Source organism: Zonotrichia leucophrys, chromosome 2, assembly GCF_028769735.1.
Source record: "Zonotrichia leucophrys gambelii isolate GWCS_2022_RI chromosome 2, RI_Zleu_2.0, whole genome shotgun sequence".
NCBI classification, from domain to species: domain Eukaryota; kingdom Metazoa; phylum Chordata; class Aves; order Passeriformes; family Passerellidae; genus Zonotrichia; species Zonotrichia leucophrys.
In genome coordinates, this window is record NC_088171.1 from 145,529,357 (window position 1) to 145,551,664 (window position 22,308).

The 22,308-nt window shown below is 45.9% G+C and overlaps 1 protein-coding gene across 1 annotated transcript in view; it reads right to left on the reverse strand.

Moving 5' to 3' along the window:
- The window catches only part of ST3GAL1 (ST3 beta-galactoside alpha-2,3-sialyltransferase 1), an 80,304-nt gene that overhangs the window by 11,488 nt on the left and 46,508 nt on the right, over positions 1 to 22,308 (reverse strand). Inside the window, exons 2-4 of the mRNA XM_064706716.1 lie at positions 15,551 to 16,345; positions 5,291 to 5,487; positions 600 to 779 (exon numbers count right to left, since the gene is read on the reverse strand). Of these exons, the coding sequence (XP_064562786.1) occupies positions 600 to 779; positions 5,291 to 5,487; positions 15,551 to 15,862 (689 nt within the window). The 5' untranslated portion in view covers positions 15,863 to 16,345. The remainder of the gene's footprint in view (positions 1 to 599; positions 780 to 5,290; positions 5,488 to 15,550; positions 16,346 to 22,308) is intronic.

Below are 22,308 nucleotides of genomic sequence, written 5' to 3' on the forward strand. Positions count from 1 at the left end.
CTTTATTCAAGAGAACCATTCAGTTTTTATAGTGATATGATAGGTTTTACTTGATTGGCTAACTAACAGAAACATCTTCTTCACACACTGTCTTTGAGAAGAACAGAAAGACGAAGTAGAAAAACACCATTTGCAGATTGTTTATATTTAACAAGTTATTACATCTTTAAAATTCCCTAAAAATTCTCACAAGCTGCTGTGAGAAACGCTTGCTGTTTCTCTCTCTTCATCCCATGGCACCCACACCAAGGAACCAGAGAGGAGGAAGCATGAGCAGAAAAGCCCAAAATGAGGCACTGAACCCCAAAGCTCACAAGCCTTCTGACCAAACTGGTCACCTCCACCAGCAAAAACTTCTCTTTTCATTTCTCAAAGACCTCTGGGGATGTAAGGGACTGGATCTCGATCCTTGCCTCAACAACAATCATAACATTAAGCTTTTCCTAGAAATCAAGTGTTTAGGGGTGAACTCTGAATTGAGAGGGTCTGTAAAGGATCCTAGGCCTTACCAGAAGCAGGGATTTGCGCCACATAGGCTGCCATCTCCTAGAGCAGCATGAAACATGAAGCTCCCACCCCCTGTGCCTGCCCTTACTCACAAGTTGATGGTGCCTGTGGTGAGAGCAGTGACGACCCAGCGCAGATCCAGGGTTTTGAAGGGGATCAGGATCATGCTCACATTTGCTGCCAGCTCTCTGTAGCTCTCAGGATAAACAAAGTGGTGAGTGGTCTTGCTCCCAACATCTGATTCGTAGCCAGCAGTGGGGGCACGGTTCATTCTGCAGCCCAAAAATAACAATTGAGACAGAAGAGGAATTAGGTAAGCACAAGAACATGTGAGTTTTTACCAAGTCATTTGCTTGAGGTCAGGAATATGCTCCCATGGCTAAGGGGAGTGCTATATGCAGGGTCTTCAGACAGCCCTGAGAGGTGTAGGGGTCCTCAGGCAAGCTGGAATGATCATAACCCATGTGACTGAACAGTAAATGAAAGCTCAGCTTTAGTGTGGAATTCCTTGGCCTGAACAGGAGTGTACCAAGTGTATCTCTGAGCACATTCCTGTGTTCTCTTTACAGTCATCAAAAGAGTGGTGAGCCCAGGAGGACACATCTCACTTCATCCTAAAGCTGCATCCTCCAGCTGGTGAGAAAAACATTGCCCTGAAGTACATCAGCTTGACTTCCTGCAGTTCCATTTCGCCCTTATCCATCCAGGTGTATTTGAATGTCTTAGGGTCAAGGTAATAAACTATGCTATGTGTGATGAGAAGCAGCAAATATTCCTTATGGTTCTCCCACATAAAGGCACAAAAGTCAGTGCCAAATAGACACAAAGACAGTGACAAATACAGGAGCTGCTGCTGACCCTTCATTTACTCAAACCTTACCTTCACTTTGTAGTAGGTACTCCAACAAATACTCAGGGTTGCTCTGCACACATGAGGTGCTTTAGGGAACCCTGGGGTCAGTGCATGGAAATCTGGAAATCTGCCCAGGGCCTCCAGGGCTCAGTTAAGATGTGTTGGCCAAACAGGGATACCCTACCATATACTGGATGTATCACAGTGTCATGGTTTGAGCCTGGCACAAAGCCAGTGCCCCCCATGAAAATGCCTCACCCTGGTGTCTGCTGTGAGATGTGACCAGGAATAAGCAAAACAGGCTCTAACTTAAACATAAAGAACACTTTATTACCTAAACTACAGGAAAATAGGGAAAGAAAAAAAAAAAAGAAATTGAAAACCTTACAAAAAAAACTTTCCTCCTCCCCACTCCCTGACTTTCCCAATCCGATACATTCTCCCAAAAAACACCAACTGCCCAGCCCTGGCACGACACTTTAGTATACTCAAACTTCAGTTCATGAAGAGGAAAGGAGTCTTTCTCGTTCCATAGGCTTCTCGTGGAAACACACTGAAAACCTCGTGTGCTTCCCTGTCACTTCGGCACCGCCCGGAAAGTCCATTTGCCGCTTGTGACATCTTCCTTCCATGCTCAGTGCTCTCACCACCGAGACATGGCCAGAGCTGCTTTTAGGGTTGTCTTTCAAGGATGCCTTGTCTCACTCCAAAAAGGCACAGTCTCTGCTTTTGGGACATCTGTCCCCCCCATATTTTTCCAACCCCCTGGGGCCGGGGGGTCCTCACGAAGAACCTTCCTGGTTTTGAGGCACTGCCTCCCCCTAAATGCAGTCTGTGTCACAGGAACAACTGAGTCCATAGCCACGAGAAAAGTCCAGCCAAAAGGCCACTCCAAATCATCTCTCCCCATCCAATCATCTCCACATTCTTCGGGCCAAAGTCCTTGTCTCATCTCATCTCTCATCTCCCTTCTTATTCAGCTTCGAGGAGGATTAGCATTTTTGCAAGGCCCCAATCATGCAAGAAAGGGTTAAAAGTTTTCAGTCTCTGCTGTCGGTCCCGGAGCGACTCCCACGCATGCTGCCCACACGCTGCCGCTCCGGCCGGGCAGTCTTCCTCCCCCTTCTCCTTCTGGCTGGCTGCTCTCCTGGGGGGGGGAGGGGGCTGCCCGAGGGCTGACTCTCTGGGACCTTCCACCCTTCCATCCTCGAAGCCCCCTCAACCCCCACCTCTGTCCAGGCCCCAGGCCTACCGCATGGCGGCCCCTCCCCCGCCCAGCAGCAACAGGCTGGGTGGGGGAGAGAGATCTGAACTCTTCGCCGCGATGTCCAAAAGAGAAAGTGCCAAGGGCAGTGCCTTGCTTTTAACCCCTGTGTATTCTCGGAGGTGTGTCCAAACCCCACTGGCCACACCGGACGCCAGTCTCAAACCCAAAACCTTCATTGGTTTGACCACAGCTTCCCAGAATTCCCACTCCTTCCTGGTCAAACCACGACACACAGATTCCCAGAATCAGGATTTTCTGAGTTGGAAGGGACCCATAAGGATCACTGACTCTTAAATGAGTGGCCCATACAGGGAACAGAGAGGGGATTTCTGGACTTAGGACTGCAGGAATGCCTCTATGCCTGTTTTTGCTTCTGAAAGCCAATCTGGGAACACATCAGCAATTCTCTCCCTGATGCTTCAGCTCCTCAGTGGCAGAGATTTGCATATTTCTGTGGTGCAGCACAGTGCATATTAGAGATCCCTGAAGCAACTTGTATGAATCCATGGTGCTGTGCAAAACCATGGAGAAACCCCTCAGTTGTCTCTGTGCAAAATGCTTTTTTTCCCTGAAAAAACATTATCTCAGCTCCTGGCAGAAGCACAGGGAGGACAAGGAAGGATGTAGCTGACAAGGTAATGAGGAACATCATACATTGCCAGACAACATGCTGCCCTGGTTAATGATAACAGGAGAGGCAAAATCTGTTTATCAAGTCTATGCCAGGCTGTGTTATTGCAGCTCTCCCCCAGGTGAATTACTTAAGTTTCTTCTAACTCCCTTCAAGGGAGTTATTAGTGTAGTTAGAATATCCTGCCAGCTCATGGATTTGTTACTGAGTTCCCTTTTACTGCCTTCCCTGCCAGAGACCCACACCATACTGTGTAGAAACCCTGGAAAAGCACAGGACTTTCTGTGTTTTGCATTGAGAATAGTCAGTCAAAGGTATCAAACATGGGTCTTTCTTTCCATCAAGACAAAATCAAGAGTAACATGTTGATTATCTTACAGCCTGCCCGTGGGTCCATGCACCTTTCCTGCCACCATGGTGGGGCTGTTGGTGCCATACAGCAAAAGGCAGAGCTCAGCAGGAAGGACCAAGCAGGAACTTCCTTCTGTTGGAAAGCAGAGAGTTATACCAATAAAAGGGGGCTGTCTGGAAGGAAAGGTGCCCCCTCAGACTCTTTGGCTGTATTGCCACAGCATGTGGAAGTGAATTTCAGGTCAAAGATTTTGTGTTTAATGCATAGAGGGGTCAGCTTCTCTTCTCACTCATGGTGAATCCTAAAACCTTGTGCAATCCTCTCAGACCTGGCTTAAGATTACTGAAATATAAATCTGAGACTGCAAGGTTCACTAAGACCCAGAATTTTGCCTTTGCCAGGGATGGCTGGCTATGGACAAGGCCTCAAAGCAGAAACATGCACCTGATTGTGTTACTCTTTAGTTATTACTACCAGCTTTTACCAGCAAGGTCTTTTCTGCAGGGGTCTGGAAATGTTAAGACAGGCAATTTAAGAAAGTCCACACAGGAATGGGGCTGTCTCTATACGGAAGGACACAGAGTTAAGCATAAATGCACCACAGCTTTCCACATTTGCAGCTGTCCCACATTTACAACCTGTAGGAAACATGATGAGGGCTCTCCCTTTCCCTTCATGGATCTGAAGACCAGGTTGGTGCCTCTGCCACTGGGGAGGTAGTTCTGGCAGGGAGCAAGACATACAACTGCAGGAAGCAACTCCTGATGTGATTTGTGAAGATGTGTCATCTGAAGACTCTATGCCATGCTCAAACCACATCAGAAGCCAAGGTGGCTTAACAGTTCAAATAGTGTTGACCTTTTGTTGATTTGTTCTTGACTTCAGTGCCCAACTTCCTACTAAGGCTTTTGTTGCCTTTGAGAGAATATTCCCACATGTGGCATTTCAAGAGCAATCCCTCCCTTCCTGCCCTTTACTGCTCTCCAAATTGTTCTGTGCTGGCAGCTGTGGTGTGAAAGAAAAAAATCATCCTGACTTTGTTTCAAATGAAAAAAATTGGGTGAGCCGGCCTTGTAATTGGAGTATATCCCAACTGCAGATGACACATTGGAGATTAACTTAGTCCAGGTATTTTGGCTGCCCTCTGGCTGATAAGCTCTGCTTACCTAGCTCCTGCTTGCCTTTCAGTGGAACAAAGTAGCCAACCTTACTGCCTCAAAAGGGAGAAAAAAAAGCCATTCTTTACAAATCTGCAGCCAAATAGGTGACTCCTGTCCACTGAAAAGTGTCTTTGGTTTCCCCACCCTACCACTGCTTAAGAATGAACTAGTGCAAGAAAGTCAAATCTAATACAGTCAGCTAAATGTCTAAGAGATCACTCGTGAGCACTGGCTGCAGAAATAAGTCTTACTCATAAGTGCAAATCTTTTTTTCTCCTATATTTTTTAACACAGGCAATCATGGACTGTGCAGAACAAGCTACACCATCAATACCTATTAATGTTCTTTCATCCAAGCTAAAACATGAGGTCGTATCTCCAACACAGAGTTTATACCCCTGAAACACAAACTTGACTTAAGTACCAGGTTTCACTAGACAGATCCTGAAATCACTTGTCCCTGCTATTAGCAGTGAATTTGAGCCAGCAAAGGCAGCTGTGGCTGAGTGTTCCCTCTCACCTGAGCACGAAGTCGTGGGAGTCGATGTCGTGGCCGTACTGGGACTGCCGCAGGTTGCCCGAGTTGCCCACGACGGCGCAGCGCCGGCAGGAGTCGGAACCGCGCTCCTGCAGGGGGTCCCCGTCCCCAGGGATCACCCCAAACAGCTCTGCCAGGGTGGCATTCAGGCTCTTTGGAGCTTTCTCTCCCTGCAGCTTCTGTTAGGGAGAAAAAGCACTCCAGGTTACCAACGCAGGCAGCTTTTCTGTGAGATAGAGATGGCTTGAACGTCTCCTCAAAGAGCAATCCTGCAGCTACCCACAGATACTGCCTTCTGCAAGGCTTTGTGTTGGGTGCCAAAGTGGGAAAAAAATCAAGTGGAAAACTCCTTAACTTTTCAAACTTGGCTTCTTTTTTCTCCTCCTCCTCCTCATCAGATTCCCACACTTCCTCTATCTAGCCATGACAGAACAGATCGAGTATTTTCCCTGAGGCTGGCCTTAGTAGCATAAATGTTCCTCTAGTGTTCCATAAGCCTAAAACCATTCTGGGTCAGATATTTTCTGTTAGGTTATGTGTAAGATTTCTTTTACTTATTTATGTGTAAGAATTCTTTTAACTCTCCTATAAATGACAGAAAAGCCTCAGGGGAGCTGATGGAAGACAGAAGTGGCCAATGTCCCTGCCACAAATTCTGGCATATGCCAGGAGTGGGAGAGGGAGATGGGAAGTGAACTGTGCAGGAAGCAGCTGCTCATGCAATAAGAAACTCTACTAGAGCTAGCCCTGAGGGCTGGAGATGTATAATCAGCTAAAAAAACCTCCAGGATGAAGAAAACCACCCGGATTTGGTCATTGTGTCTGTTGCCAGGGAGGGGAACTGTTCTGTAGCAGCTCTGTGGTGTATGGTGGAAACAATGGCTGCATTGGGAAGGTACAGGCAGGTGCAGGGCAGGTGATGGTCAGACACTCCCCTTGTGGGGCTCAGCTCTCCGAGATTTACTGAAGAGGCGGGCAGGGCTGGCATGCTCACACACAGCATTGCTCACCCTCTGGTGCCACTTCCTTCCCAGCTCACAAAAGGAGAATGGTTCCAGCACAAGGCCAAAAAGGCTCTGTCCTGCGCTGCCAGCCCAGGGCATGGAAATACAGGGAGGGAGAGAAGAGAAACACCTTTTCCCACGACTCCAGGAATGGCCTGGGCTAACCTGGCTTTAGTTTCCAATGTGTTTCCCTTGACTGCACCAGGAACTGTTAATTTGTCCTGCTCTCTCCCTCTCTCACACTAACAGGTGCAGCACTGTAATTTTTGTTTAAATTCTGTGTTTTTGCAGGACCTTATTTGCACTAAAATGAACAACAGGTCTCTGGAGCTCAGAGCTGGAGGATGACATTGAGAACTTGGAACAAAGAAGACAAAGAAATGCACACACAGACTTAACCTTCCCACTAATCCTCCCTAATCTATATACATATATATGGACTGCACAAGGTGATTAGGATGCAAAGTAATTAGGATGACCAGACAAGCACTGCAATTATGACTATGTACGTCACTATTCAGTGCAAGGCTCAATTATATATATAAAAAAGGTCATCTAAATTTGTGTGTGATCCAACAAACACATGGCCACATATCTAAACTCCTGTGTGTTCTTAATGAATAGAATCTAACCTCATCTTACTCTGAATATGAGAAAAACAATGTTAGAAAACTTGCAGCCTTCAAAATAATTTGAGACTTCATAGATGTCACAGAGTCCAGTACATGTGTATAATGTAGTAAAATACAATCTTTTTTGAAAAAGGCACTTATTTTCAGTCATTTGAATACACATTTACAAATACGATATACACTCTCTTTCTCTGTAAAGATGAGCTGACTCTTAAGTGTCTTTAAGAAATGAAAAGGAAACCCACCAAAACTTTATTCTTGAACCGATTTTGCCTGAGAAAATTCAAGAACAGGAAGGCAATTTCCAGAAAATTCCAAGTACCTGAGTGCCCTTTTTAAGTTACATTTTCTTTTCGTCCAGATTGACAGCATCAGAAAAGGGAAAGACCTGAAGTAGTGATGCATTTTTGCCGCATTAGGATAGTAAGAAACATCCTGGATAGGCACCTCCATTTACACAGCTCAGGCATCCCCCACTCTTTTATGCTTCTGTCCAGAGTAACTCTACTGCATCCAAGCTGAAACATGGGAACCAACACCAACCTGAAAGCAGGACACTACTGTCCTACAATCCCCCTGTTGTACATAAATTCCATGGGAAAGACCATTACTAATGCTAGAAATTCCCTCAGTGACCTCAAATATGGTGATGACCTTATTGCAGTGTATGCTGAGCATCCATACAATGAGACATCTGTCCTTAACTCATTTCAAGTGCTCTGTTTTGATTTCCCAATGATTTTATGTTTGAAATATACGTTTCAGGCCTAATCTTCTATCAACAGTGGTTACTCTTTGACGTTTCAGCAGAACAGAGAAGAGGAAGCAAAAAAGCTGATTTAACTCCAAGGCATATTCAGCTTATAAATGTTCTTAACAAGCAGCCAGTTCCTTATTGCACAATGTTTGCTAGGTTTATTGAAAAATAGCATTACAATTACAAACCTATTATAGTTTATTTTTCCACACCAAGTTTTTGTCCTATTTTTTTAAAGTATTGTTGTCTTTTCTTTTTTTTTATTTTTTTTTCTCCTCCTTATCAGGCTCCCACCAGTCTGGCCTTTCCCAAAAGGAAATTAACAAAATCACAGAGTGAAAGTCTGTCCAGGCTGTGCAGGGCAGAACCACAGCAGTGCCATGTGGCTCTGCCAGGACAGCATTCTCCCTCCAGGTGCTGTGGATGTGTGACAGGGACATGAGTATGGATATAGCTGCTACAGGTGGCCTTAACTACACTGAAATACTTGACCCCTGTGTCCTGAGTGAAGTGGCTGCTTTTCTCAGAAGTCTGTGCAAGTAATATTTGTGTCTAAAGAAGCAGTTTAACTTTTTGTCCAAGATCATAAAGCATCTTTAACCCATCTTGTTCCACATATAAAATGTCACTCAACAGTCCAGCTTCCCTCCATGAGATATTTGTGTGTCACTTGAGAGTCAACTCTCCACCTTAGATTGTTAAAAACTTTATTTGGGAGTTCAGATTGAGAATTTTCCTTAATCATTTCCCAGCCTTAGAAACTCCCCGTTTCACACACAGAAGTGAACTAGCTGGTTTTGCATCTTCTCATTTTAAAAAAAGCAAGCAAAAAAAAAAAAAAAAAGAAAAGAAAAGAAAAAAAGGGAAAAGAACCCTCAAAGTTCATGCACTCCCTTTACTCAGCCATGAATGGCCCTCCAAGGAAGAGCCTGCTATTCCCTCCTCATCACTGTGCACTGTCCCACTGAGGATAACAAGGGATTTGCTGCTTTTTAAACTTCTCAGGAGGTTTCTCTGGGCTCTCAATACCAGCACACTGACAGCACTACCAAGAAGCAATACCCAAAACTGGGCTAAGGGGGTGCAAAGGGAGTGTGAATTCAGCCAAGGCTGCTCAGAGATAATGGCTTGGAGTGGTGAGGACACAGCTACAGTCATGGATCTCAGAATGGTTTGGGATAGAAGAGGCCTTAAAGATCATCTCATTCCAATACCTGTACCTTGGGCAGGGACAGGTGTTTTGCAGAGAAAAGAAGAAACCTCACAACTTTATAAAAGTTGTAAAGCTCGGTATGTTTATTTACCCACCAGACCAGGTTGCTCAAAGCCCTATCCAACTTGGCCTTGAAAACCACCAGGGATGGGACATCCACTTCTTTGGGCAACCTGTGCCAGTGCCTCACCATCCTCAAAGGAAAGAATTTCTTCCTAATAACGAATCTTAAACCTGTCCTCTTGCAGCTTAAAGCCATTCCACATTGTGCTATCAGTACATGCCCTTGTGAAAAGTCCCTGTCCAGCTCTCCTGTAGCCCCTTTAGATATTGAAAGTCAGCAATGAAGTTTCCCCAGAGCCTTTTCTTCTTCAGGTACAACAACTCCAATTCTCTCAGTCTGTCTTTACAAGAAAGGTGTTCCAGCTATCTTCCTGGCCTCCTCTGGACTTGCTCCATCCATGTCCTTCTTATCTTGGGGCTTCAAAGGAGTCAGGAGAACCTCCAAGGAAAGCTCTCCTGGAGTGCATCCTGCACCCACAGCCAAGTCTGGCAGTGTATTAAGCACAACTTCAGAACGCCAAATTATTCTCAGGTGGAATAGATGAGCCTGCAATCATGGGTGTGATGTAGATGCAGACAGAGCATGGTCCAAGGCAGAACCCTTGTGGTGAACAGAGAGGCACAGCTATGGCTGTGGCAGCAGCCAGCACTGGTGAGGCAGCCCTGCCAAAGCACAGCCAGGCAGCCTGGGGCAAGCTGGGGTAGCAATACTGGGCTTCGTGGCTTTTCTAATTTTTTTAAACTGTTTTTCAAAGATAAAGAGCAAATGAGAACGAGAATCTCTTTTGCCCAGCTACTTCTTGTCTCACTGCTGCACTTCGGAGGCATTAACACTCATGCAATACTTTCCAGCTGCAAGATTAATCCTAGCAAGAGTCAGGTGGGGCAAATCCAGGTAATCTCTGTTCTACAGACTCAAGGAGAGCCTAAAAGGTAATCATCAATTTTAAAGATGTCTCTTTGGTCTGGAAAATATGGCTTTATTCTTGTTATATTTAATGTCCTTCAATTACTATGCATCTAAGAGTTGAAGGGGAAGAACAGGGGAACTGTCAAGAGTCTGGGCTTTGTTTATTGATCTGTGTAGTCAAAAAATTTACATTCTCAAATATATACATGCATGTATTCTGTAAATATCACACAATAATATGCTGAGTTGTACAATTTCTGACTTCCATGGTTGGTATGGGTCACCCCTACACTACTCTGACCCTTGTGCTGAGAGAGACCTATGAGTTTGGACCACCTCCACATCCATCTGTCCTCACCACAGGAGGAGCAGCTCCAGCCCAGCTGGGCTTATGTGGGGGCTGCCACTGAGGGTGAGAGGTGGCCCAGGGTCAGGTTCTTCCCATCTGTCCAAATCTGGTCTAAATGTCACACTTACAACCAAGCAGCTCAACTGCAGGTGGGGCTGGGTGGGACTGGGACCAGAGCCTGGAGCCTGGCCTGGATTTGGGATTTGGTACCCCCTTCTGCAGTGATCTGGTAGCTGCATGCTGTCTTCAAAGTGCTGAGCCCTCTGTACTGCTTTCTAAGTGTCACAGACAGCATCCCAGATTCAAAGGAAACTTCTGGTGATCAAAGTATTTGGACACATTTTCCTCAGAGAGCATTCAAAACGCATGACTCAGGTGCCAAGCAGCTCTGCTGCTGCCTTAAAAATCAGTGCAGCTGCCCCAACTTCCCCAGCACGTGTTGGGTGGGGATGCCCCTCTGTTCACCAGCTGAAAGCAAATTTTTAAGCCATATTTTACATTTTTTCCACAAATATCATGAGTTTAAACTAATATTTTCTTTTTGATACACTAATGACATGGCCCCAAGATCTGAGCTTTCTTCCAAAGAAAATGCAAAACCCTGAAACATTGTAAGACTCGAGATAAAAGTTCTTAAAACATGATAGTTTATGAACAATGTGCTACAGAGAAGATTGCCAGGAAACTCTGAGCCTAAATTTACTTATCACAACTTCAATCCATCAACCTCAACATTTGGGCTCAGAACAGCAGGTTCTGATCTCCTGTTTTTTATACTTTCTGACGACCAAGAACAATGTATCCAGCCCTTAGAACAAAACAAGAAAACTATAAATAAATGCTGTGCTTTGTCACAGCATGTAATTCTTGCCATGTTTCCTTATATATGGATTAGGAGATTTAATGAGAACATTTAGTGAAATTTAATGAGAAATTTAGTGAGAACATCCACAACACTTGTGTCATAGTAAACAATGGAAAGCTTGCAGGTGAACCAGCTCAGGGAGGTGGGAAAGAAAGCATAAACAGAAAGGAATGTATCACGTAACATCAGGTGCCACGTCGCAAAAACTCTCACAGTCCCTGAGCATCAGACGAGAGAAGGCTGAGGAGAGAGAGGGAGGAGGCGGGAGACAGGAAGGGTGAGAGGGAGAAAAGGGAGGGAGGGATTTCTAACGAAATGTTCACAGCCTGAAGTGTTATTAATGCCCAGATCCTCCCTGAGAGTAGGGGATTCCAATCCAACTTTAAGTCACAGCAGCTACACGGGCTTACCTGGGAGAATCTGGGTCATTACTTGCTACCTGATAATGAAGGGCCAGTTTATCAGCTGTGGGTATTTAAGCAAATGAGAAGCAGGGAACAATCCTGACAACATTCCCCGTGTTTTCATGAACAAAGGAAAGCCAGGAACATTTTGAGGGGCATTCTCTGGAACAGCCCTGGAGCAGCAGGATGACCCATTGCAGGGATGGTGGCACTGACCTTCTCCCCCTGCTCCTTCCCACCTGCAAAGGGGCAGTAACAAATCCAGTATACACAAACACTTTTATTCAGAGCAGGCAGGAATATTTCCTTCTAAAGGTCACATCCTATCAGGCTGAAAGCGTTCAAAGTATATATTCTCCAAATAAAACATAAAGCCACCTGGCAGCCATGGGAAGGGCTGTAAGCAAGGGAAACCACCCCATTTTTTGGTCCCAAATGTCTCTTTGTCTCCAATATTGGTCATTAACTCTGAAATCCTCCTCACTCTCCTAGTCCTGGAGGGATCCTAATGCTGCAGGACTATTGGGATGAGTAGAACTTGTTTACATTCACAGCACAGGGTTAAGGAGGAGGGAGGGCAGAGTTTGGGGGACAGGCAAGGGCTGTGCCTGCTTTTAGGGCAGCACATCACACGGGCCTCCCCATGGCAGGGAAGTCACAGCCATGCAATAAAGAGCTCCAGTGCATCTCAGAACCTAAATTACAGCTCAACAAAACCACCCCACTGTCTGAAATCAGCTCCTGAGAATGAACACACAGTCATCACCCCACCCCACCTCGCCCCAAAAAGAAGTTAGAGCAATTCTCTTTCCTCATATCTCATTTTTATGTACAAATATAGCAAAAAGTCACTAATTACTGAGTTGGCAGAGCACACAAGAGTGAAACAAGGCCATGAGCAATGTTTTCTTAAAGACTGGCCAAAATCTGAGTTGCTTTGAAGATGAGCTTAAAAATGAACAGCGAAAAGGGAGTTGCCCTCAGGATGCACCTGGGAATTATTTACTGAAGAAATGACGCACTCTTGGAAAAGCTTACCCAAAGCAACATGTACATAAGGAATCAGCTGCAATGAGGAGGTGAGGCCACATCATGCCTGGGGTTTACCCAAAACCATCTTTCAGAGGAGTCAGGGCACTTTCTTCATCTACTACACATTAGGGCAAAAACATTCAGGGAGCAAAAACTTCCAATACACAATACAGTTATGGGGGACAGGAGAATATTTCATACATCCAGGTTGAAGTTTGAAAAAGTCTAGGAATCTTAGAAGATTTATTTTTATCATCTGAAAAAAAATTTCTTTGATTTTGTATTCTGAAGTGGTGTATTCCCTTTGAACATGATCTGAATAATAAAAGAATGAAAACGCTAAAAGATGGTTAGACAGCCCTGAAAATTAATGAGCAGCTTTTGTTAGGGATGGGGAGGGGAGACTTTTGGCTGTTCTGACAATCTGCTTTTTTCATTTTGCTGAAAAAGAAACAAACTTTCTCTGAAAGAATCTGTTTCAGCTTGAGCTGAACTTTTAACACACTGGTGAGGGCACACCTGGAGTGCTGTGTCCAGTTCTGGGCCACTCACTCCAAGAAGGACATTGAGGTGCTGGAGCAAGCCCAGGAAAGGCAACAAAGCTGTTGAAGGGTCTGGAGCAGAAGTCCTATGAGGTGACTGAGGCTGGGGGAGCTGGGGGTGCCCAGCCTGGAGAAAAGGAGGCTCAGGAGTGACCTTGTCACTCTCTACAACCACCTGAAAGGAAGCTGTGGTCAGGTGGGGGTCAGTCTCTTCTCCCAGGGAACTGTCAACACAACGAGAGGACACAGTCCAAAACTATGGTTGGAAGGTTTAAGTTGGACATTTGAAGGAATTTCCTCACAGAAGGGGTGATCAGACATTGGATGGGCTGCCCAGGGAGGTGGTGGAGTGTGACTGTGTTCACAGGGGTCTTCAGATGAGGGAAGAGATGAGGATCTGACTCCATGTTTCAGAATGCTTGATTTATTATTTTATGATATATATTATATTAAAACTATACTAAAAGAATAGAAGAAAGGATTTCATCAGAAGGCTAGCCGAGAATAGAATAGAAAAGTGATAAAGGCTTGTGGCTCAGACAGACCCCAAGGCAGATGACTGTAATTGGCCATTAATTAGGAACAACCACATGAGACCAATCACAGATGCACCTGTTGCATTCCACAGCAGCAGATAACCATTATTTACATTTTGTTCCTGAGGCCTCCAGATTCTCAGGAGGAAAAATCCTAAGGAAAGGATTTTTCAAAAAAGATGTCTGTGACAGTGAAGTCACCATCCCTGGAGGTGTTTAAGGAAAGACTGAATGTGGCTCTTGGTACCCTGGTCTGGTTGACAGGGGGTGTTCAGGCACAGGTTGGACTTGATGATCTCAGAGGTCCTTTCCAACCTCACTGATTCTGTGATTTGAGGAAGCACTGCTTCTTTTTTTCCCCTGTTTCACTACAAGAAGGAGCACCACATATTCAGACTTCTGTACTGAGTCCCAAGCTTTTTCTTTTTTTAATTTTTTTTTCCTAAGAGAGAATGCAGTCAAACCTCATGCTTCAATCAGTGAGTTCTGAGTGCAGAATGCAGAGTGCCTTTGCTCATGGTGTCCATGAGTAACCTCATCCTCCCATTACTGAGCTCAATCTGGGCTATGTCCACTCCTTTGAAAACTGCCAGAGGTCAGATCGGCCTGGCTCCCTGGTGAAACCTCAATCCAGGGCAAGGACAAGGACCTGATCTTGCCACCTTCCCTGCCCAATGACCCAGCAAAGCCCAGACAGTAAACATGGGGACCAGAAGGAAAAGTGCCTGGAAACTGCAAGGAAAACCACAATCAATGGAAAATCAAAGTCATGGCCAAGGGCAGTGAAAAGATAGAGCACCTGGAGTACTTGAGACTCATTGCAAAAAGGAGGGATTCATCATAAAGCAATGACATCATTTACACAACAATTAAAGGTGGCAGAGTTCAGTGACATTTGTTTTTCAGCACTAAATGCAACAGCCAGTGGAGTGAGAAGTGATAAATCTGATACAGCCTCATTCCCACAGCAACTGACATCCCCTCCAAACCCAAATGTCCCCACTGCAATAGTGGGTGCCTCCCCTCAGGATGCCAGGGAAGCCTGGAAGCCCAGAGTTCCACAGCAAGGGTTGTGCTTGCTGCAGGACACCAAGTTGCAGGCTGCTGTGGGTTCAGAGAAAGGCACAGGGGACTATTTTCCCAGAAGAGGGGGAAAACAAGTGCAAAGAAACTTGATTTCACTGAGGTTGTTGCAGCAGAACCTGCACTTCAGCAGCACAGCCAGGAGTAAATCAAACAACTGATGTCTTGTTTCAAGAGAGCATAAAAGGGACTTTTGTTAAGCAAAACAACAGGATGCATCTTTTTCCTTTCTGTGCTTTATGAACAAGGCATCTGCTCATTTTCATGATGCTTGGATCAGGCTTCAAGGGGTAGCTGGACCACCCTGCTCAAGGATACACCTGGGGCTGTTCCTTCCCAGTGACCCACAGCCACTCATGAGCCTTCTGGATCTGTTTTACACCATCAGCCACAACAGACAATGCTCTCATAGGCATGGAATAAATAATTTCCCATTTAATCCTGCTAATTATTTACACATCTTATGGTAGGGAGAGCCCCTGGGGGAATCACACACTTCACAATTAGTTTGATTATCCACCTTGATGAATGGCAAAAAGTCCATGTGAAGCAGAAACAGGGGTTAAAAAGCCTGGTCTTTGGAAGAGAAGGGATAAAATGGCGGAGTTGACATTTGCAAATTCTGGATCCACCACCTAATTCTATCAGGGATTTCTCTAGCTTGCGGCAAGTGAACGTGCACTCCAAGCCCCTCTGAGCTGAACAGCAGCACAAACACCCACTCTTTCCACCTCCAACTTCTCAGCAAATGCTTTGGGCAGAAAACATCTCTTTTTATGTGCCTGGCACCCCTGGAAGCCTGACACCACCAGTGCCCCCCAAAGCCTGGGCTGTACCCACATCCCCACTTACCAGCCACCACCTGTAGCTGTCTTCTGGGATCAAGGCATTGTGTGAGGTCAGGAAAGGTTGCATAGTTGAGTTGAATCTCTGGTCAAACCAGAGGGAATGTCCCAGCTCGGAAATGCATGTGTGGCAGCTGCAGGGTCTCCTGGGGTACTTGAAGAGCTTCTGGACGTGCTCTGAGAACTGCACCATGAGATGTCGGGGGTCCCAGGTGGTGGAGGTCACCTGGTGAGTGTAGTTGAGCAGGAAGGATGTCACTGTGATCAGCAGGAAGGCGAAGGTGAACACTTTCACATTCCTCCTCCTCACCACAACCATCTTTGCCCCTGGGGTTGTGGCTGAGAGCAGCACAGGGTCCAACTTAAGGCAAAAAGGAAAAGCTGCAGCAGGTCCCTGCCAGTCACCACCCCAGTCCCAGGCTGAACTGATGGACTCCACTACTTCCAGCCATAAGGCAGAAGCTTCATCTTCCCCAGATGGGCTTAAAAAAGGACAAAATGGGTATTTCCTTTCACCTTCTCACAGTGCTTCCAAGTTCCTTCCACCTCTCTGTGTCCTGTGGCTAAACCTCTCCTGGTGAGGGTTTACTGAAGGCAGACCCTTGTCTTTCTGCATACAGAAATTAAAACTCAGGTTCTGTGTGTGAGAGCAAGCCATACATTAAAACAAGCAAATTGCAGAAAGGATTGTATTCTTTTCCTTGGAATTTAATTCCTGAAGAATTGGATCATCTGGGGTTGTACATTCCATCAGACAGACATGCTCCAATGTCCATTTAAGCCATGGAGAGAAGTTTGCAACCTAGAGACACACAGACAAAAAAAGAAAGAAAAATGGTCAGATTTTTTCTTTTTTCATTCCTCCCAACGTGATTTCTCTGCTTTTTCCTCCCCATCCCAGAACTTCTGATCAGATTAGAGCCCTTGAAACAGCAGTCCTGGTTTTAAGCTCTGCTCTGATATTTGCACACTGAGGAGCATGAGGGTGAAATTTTGGAAAGGGCAGAGCATCGACCTGTGGACAGAGTCTCTTTGTATTGAATCAGCCTCCTGGCTCTGCTCTGGCCTTATTTGTGTTACAGTTCGTAGCTATTTGAATGACAATGAGTCCCCTCCTCCTTCAGGCTGACCTTGATAGCCACAAGATATGCAGCAAAGTATTCAAAACTCAGCAGCTGAGCAGCAAGCACCCAGTAAAGGAAGAGGAGCAGGATGGGAAGGAAGATGAATCAGTTCTTTTCTCTTTCTTTCCCCAGCCAGCTTAATTTCTTAAGGATTGGGGTTGGATTTGAGATTAGAGAAAGCCAAGAAAAAACAGCTCATATGTCCTGGGACAAACAGGGGAAATCAAAGTATAAATGGCCTTTGTTTCACATGGAAAATTGCTCTTTTTTCTGTCAAGGAAAGGTAGGTGACAGCAGCTTGACCCCAACCTAGGCAGAGAGGCATGGATCTGCTTTGGAGGTACAGACGGACCCAGAGCTGCTCTCCCTTCCCCTCCTGGCAGCAGTGATTTAAACAAGTTTTTAAAAGTCATAAAATGAATCCCTTCATCCCACAGTGTTTTGTGGGAATGCCATTGTGGGACAGGCATTGTACTGTGGAAAGAAAAACACGTTGTTTATAAAACTTCAGATGTTTACAAAAAGTCCCGAAAGTGCCACTGCTTAAATAACACTCTTTGTTTTGTTGTTTTGTTTTTTTTTAAAGGGTAGGAAAAAAATCACAGACGCAACCATGTCAGAATATGTGCAACTTATGAACAAATGAAAGCCCAGGGAGAGAAGTCTCATTCACTGCTCTGCTGCAGGCTTCAGCCCAGCAAAGAGCCAGCAAAACTAAAACTGTTACCATGAAACCTCCCTATTTTAACCCATTCTGTGCATGCATTGAGGCAGGACCCCCCTCACTGCCTCCTGTTTATCCAGACAGGAGGGAAGCGCAGCTGCAGCATACCCATCTTTCCTGCTGCCTCCTCTCCTGGGCATCTGCCAGGAGCTGCCCCAGGCCAAACCACTTCACCACCACCTTGGAAACAGCTTGGATTTTAGAGGTGCTGTGTAAATATTTACAGAGTCCCACACAGCCAGTTCCAAGAACGGGAATCTCCGAGCTCGAGCTCGTTTTTAAGCCTTTGCCCCAGGCTTCTCCTCCCCAGCACATGATGGGCAGCATGTGCCCTTCAATTAGCTGCTGTTTGCCAAATGCCTCGGATTTATTTTAAGTCTGGCCCCTCTACGTGCATTTATAGGAGCTCAAGGGCTGACAAGTGGGTCAGGCAGGATAACAAAGGGCTGTATTAACCCCATCTGTTTGGGCTCTTGCACCAATACATCAGGGAGCCGTCCTGCATTCACTTTAATGTTAGAGAGGGAAGTTTCTACACTAACCAGAAATCTTCTGAAGTTTTCCCAGCTAAAATTCAGGAATCCCTGAAACTTTAGAGATGTGATTGGGATACTGCCACTGTGCCTTGGAGAGTGAGAAAGGGATCTCAGAGAGCAGCCCCAGTGCCCAGCCCCATCCACACCAGCTCCTTTCTGCGCTGCAGAACGGCCCCAAACACATTTGCTTTCCAGCCTGCATGTGGTTGTGAGTCTAAACAAAAACACAGCCTCTAACAATCCCGAAAACATGCCCAATCCCAGAAGCAAACTGATTTTCCATTTATGGAGTGGATAATTCAAGAGCTGTAACGCTGGCAGGTCAGCCCCCCACTGCTGCCAGTGCTGGGCCAAATCAGCATCTGCCAACACAGCTCCAGCTCTGCTCTGGGGCTTGGAGAGGAGAAGGGACAGGGATTATCCAGCCTGTCTTGGAAAAGCCTGTAAAATGGAGCAGAGTTGATAAAACAGTCCTGGCCTCCAAAACAAGCACCGATTTGGACAGATTTATTTATTTATTTATTACAACTGAGCTAAGGTTAAATTTATATTTATAACTCCAAGAGGAAGAAACCCAAACCAGTGTTTATACAATAGGCTACAATGTCTTCAAATTCCTAATCATCCTGTGTTTTTTTAGCATACGATGGGAAAGTAAGAAAACAGAGTTCCCAAGGCCCCCTTTTCCTTGTGGATATGAACACTGGATACTCTAGTTTTAAACACTCTAAATTTTAATTTATTCCTTACAGTTTCCTCTGGATGTTCATGCTTCTTATAGATACTTATGATAGAAATATATATAAAAATATACACACACACACACACACACACACACACAGTATATATATGCTGACAGAAAGGCTTCAGGGGCTATATATTTGATTTAGGGCCTGAGGAAAATGATTACTGAAATACTGAAATTAATGTAAAACTTTTTTTTTTGAGTTCAGTATCACTTGGAGCTTTTTTTTTTTCTTTCTTAAAACACCTGAAAGATCCAACCTAGATGTCATTACTTTTATTCTTCACAACATCTTGTACCACATCTCAGCCTATCCCTGTGTCTGTCTCCCTCCCTCTGCACACCCAAGATGCATAAATCTTTGCAAAAGTGTTTCCACAGGATTCAAAAAGGTAGCGGGAAGTGCAAGGTCAGGGACTGGTGTGGGAAAGCATGCAGGAATGCCAACCCCAGCTGCTGGGAATATTTCACTTCTGGATACTACTTGTGATAGTTAAACTAAGCCATCACAAGTAGCACGACACCAGCCACAGTCGTTATCACCACCCCTGGCATGACCTCAGCATTAGCACATCTGTGAACAGGCTGTTTTGGCCTCAGACCCAGAAACAATTTCTGGCATTTAAGGTAGGGGATTTAGTGCCCAGCCCTGAGAGATGAACAGAGCTCAGCCCTGCCTGCCTGCAGCTGTGCCTGTGCTCAGAGATCCAGCTCAGCCCAGGCACACAGCAGGTTAAGCCACCTTAAGTGATTGGGTGCTTAAGGTCTTATTTCTGGGCTGGATTTTGCCTGCTACCTTCCCACTCCCTCCTCTTTTAAATATGTCACTGTCCCCATGTGAGGCACCTCTGCGCACCCCAGGGCAGTTTATTTATGCTGACAATACCCAGTGATGGGCAGGGCAGGGAAAATGCAAAGGGTCATGTCCCAGGGAGAGCAGAGAGGCAGGGTCAGAAGAAGAGACAGGTTCCTCCAAACTCTTCCTCCAAACTCCTCCAAACTCTGTCCTGTCTGTAGAAGTTGGTCCAGGGTGATTAAATGGTTGTGAGAGTTGAGCTTAATCTTCTGTCTACATTTCACATTCTGAAAGATCCCAGGATCAATCAATTGTGATTGTCATCGTCTTCTCAAGTTTTAGAAAGAAGACCAGAAGACCTTTTTTCTTTTTTTTTTTGTTTTGTTTTGTTTTGTTTTTTTCTCCCTCCTCCAAGACAGACTTTATTTGCATTGTAAACTCACAATTTGAAGAATGTCCCTGGTCCCCTGCGAACCGGTTTATCAACAAAGATAAAACCCCATTAGTTCAATGGACTAATACAAAGCAATCCTTAACACCTTAAGGAAATATTATTTTATACAAATCCACCTACAAATGCAATGTATTCTCAGTGCACTTGTCAGGTTCTTTGACAACAGCTCATCTGCACACCCACAAAGGAGCACAGAAAGACAAGGGGAACCTAAATAATGCTCCAGGCCCAGCCCAGGAGCATCAACTGCACCAGCCCAAAGGAGCCTGGGGGCACAGGGGCAGGTGGGAACCTGACACAAGAACTCCAAGAAGGGACACCATGCCTGCATCCCTCCCAGGGCTGGCCCTGCACAGCCTCAGCCCCAGGCAGGAAACACCCAGGTGAGTCAGCTCTGCCTTTGGGACTGAGATAAGCTGCTGCCTTGGGTATGGAACAGCTCATGGGGTGCAGGGGAAGGGCATTAGGGCATTACACAACACCTGTGTGGTCAGCCACACAATATTAATGTTAATGGTTAATAATAACCATTCTGTAATGGTTAATTTTTTAAAATTTCTTTTAATGGGTGGGCCTTAGACAAAATGCACGAAGAAAATAATAATGAAAAAAATTGAGAAAAAAATCACCATACTACTACCACTCATTCCCCCACACTGTAAATGCACCAGCAAATTGGTGTTTGGCCCTTTTTGATGCCCACTTTCCCAGCAAAGAAAAGCTTTGTACCAGCACCACATTGAGGAGATCTTTGTCAGCCTGTGTTAGATGCTGGTGATTCAGGATCCAGTTTTTATGTCTGTAACTCACAGTAAGGCCCTGGTGTGAAATGCACTCTCTAGTTTGAAGTTGCCAGCACTTTCCAGACACTGTGTCAGGCAGAGCAGCACAAAGGCAGCAGCAGGGAACAGCAGCATCCCAGCACAGAGAGACTGCCAGTGCTCCATGCAGGGCCTGAACTGCTCAGAGGTCCAAAATCCTTTAGAGTCAAACCTCACATATCCTCCTGCCCTGCTGGAATCTGGAAATGAACAGTGTGACCTGCTGCAGCTCTCTCATGACCAATGGTGGCCATCACACAACCTCTGGACATCCCACAGTATTTTACAGCTGGAAACTCTACACTTGAAGGAGTAAGTTCAAGACTTGCTGCAATTTTGGCTTCAGGAGGATGTGCTGTACTAGAAAGGCCTCAGCAGCAGAACTGCAAGTGCCCATTTTCAGAAACACAGCTCAGATTCCTGCCCTGTAAAGCCTACAGAGATTAAGTAGTTTCTCAGCTAAGCCACTGACAGCAATAAATTTGACAACACTACAGTATGTCCCTAAGCATCCTTCCTGCCATTTGAGGACTTTTTTCCTGTCCACACTTCTTGTGCGCAACTACTTGAGCAACCCTTGGTCTCAAAGCCCTGGCCTGGGAGGTTCAATCTTGCCTTCCTGAACCCACAAGGGCCCAGAGCAGCCATGAAAGATCTCGTTCTAGGAGAACAAAAAGCACATCCCTGGAAAAACACACATAAATTTACACCCCAGGTCTGTGCTAGGCCTGGAGGGAAAAAATGGAGGGAACTGTTTCACTCCAAACCACAGGCTTGTCTGCCCTGCCCAGGCTCATCACTGCCTGGCTCCCCTGACCAGAGCTGGCTGACATTTAGAAAGGAACATTTCCTTGGTCTGACACCTCACCAAAGACCTCTGAGCTCTTGCTCTGTGAGACAGAATGGGAATTACAGGACAGCCTGGCAGGCAGTCAGAGCTGAGCACAGGGAGTGAGCCTGGATCTTAACCAGATGATGTTGGGACCCTGTCAGACCTCTGCTCCACGTCCTCAGCCCCAGCAGGTCAGTCCCACCAAGCTCTGAAGCCTCATGGAGACATGAGGGGGTGCTGCCTGTGCCCCAGCACAGCCTCTGCCACTCCAGCCTGTCCCATGCTCTGGCAGGCAAAGCTGAGCCTTATGGGGCACGAAAAGCCACCATGTGACACAATTTTGGAAAAGCACAAGGTGCAACATCCCTTTCCTTCCTTCCTTCCTTCCTTCCTTCCTTCCTTCCTTCCTTCCTTCCTTCCTTCCTTCCTTCCTTCCTTCCTTCCTTCCTTCCTTCCTTCCTTCTTCCCTTCCTTCTCCTTCCTTCCTTCCTTCCTTCCTTCCTTCCTTTCCTTCCTTCCTTCCTTCCTTCCTTCCATCCTCCATCCCTCCATCCCTCCATCCCTCCATCCCTCATCCCTCCATCCCTCCATCCCTCCATCCCTCCATCCCTCCATCCCTCCATCCCTCCATCCCTCCATCCCTCCATCCCTCCATCCCATTATGGATTCCATATAATTCCTCATCCCTGGCAGTGTTCAAGGCCAGTCTGACTAGGGTCCTGAGCAGCCTGCT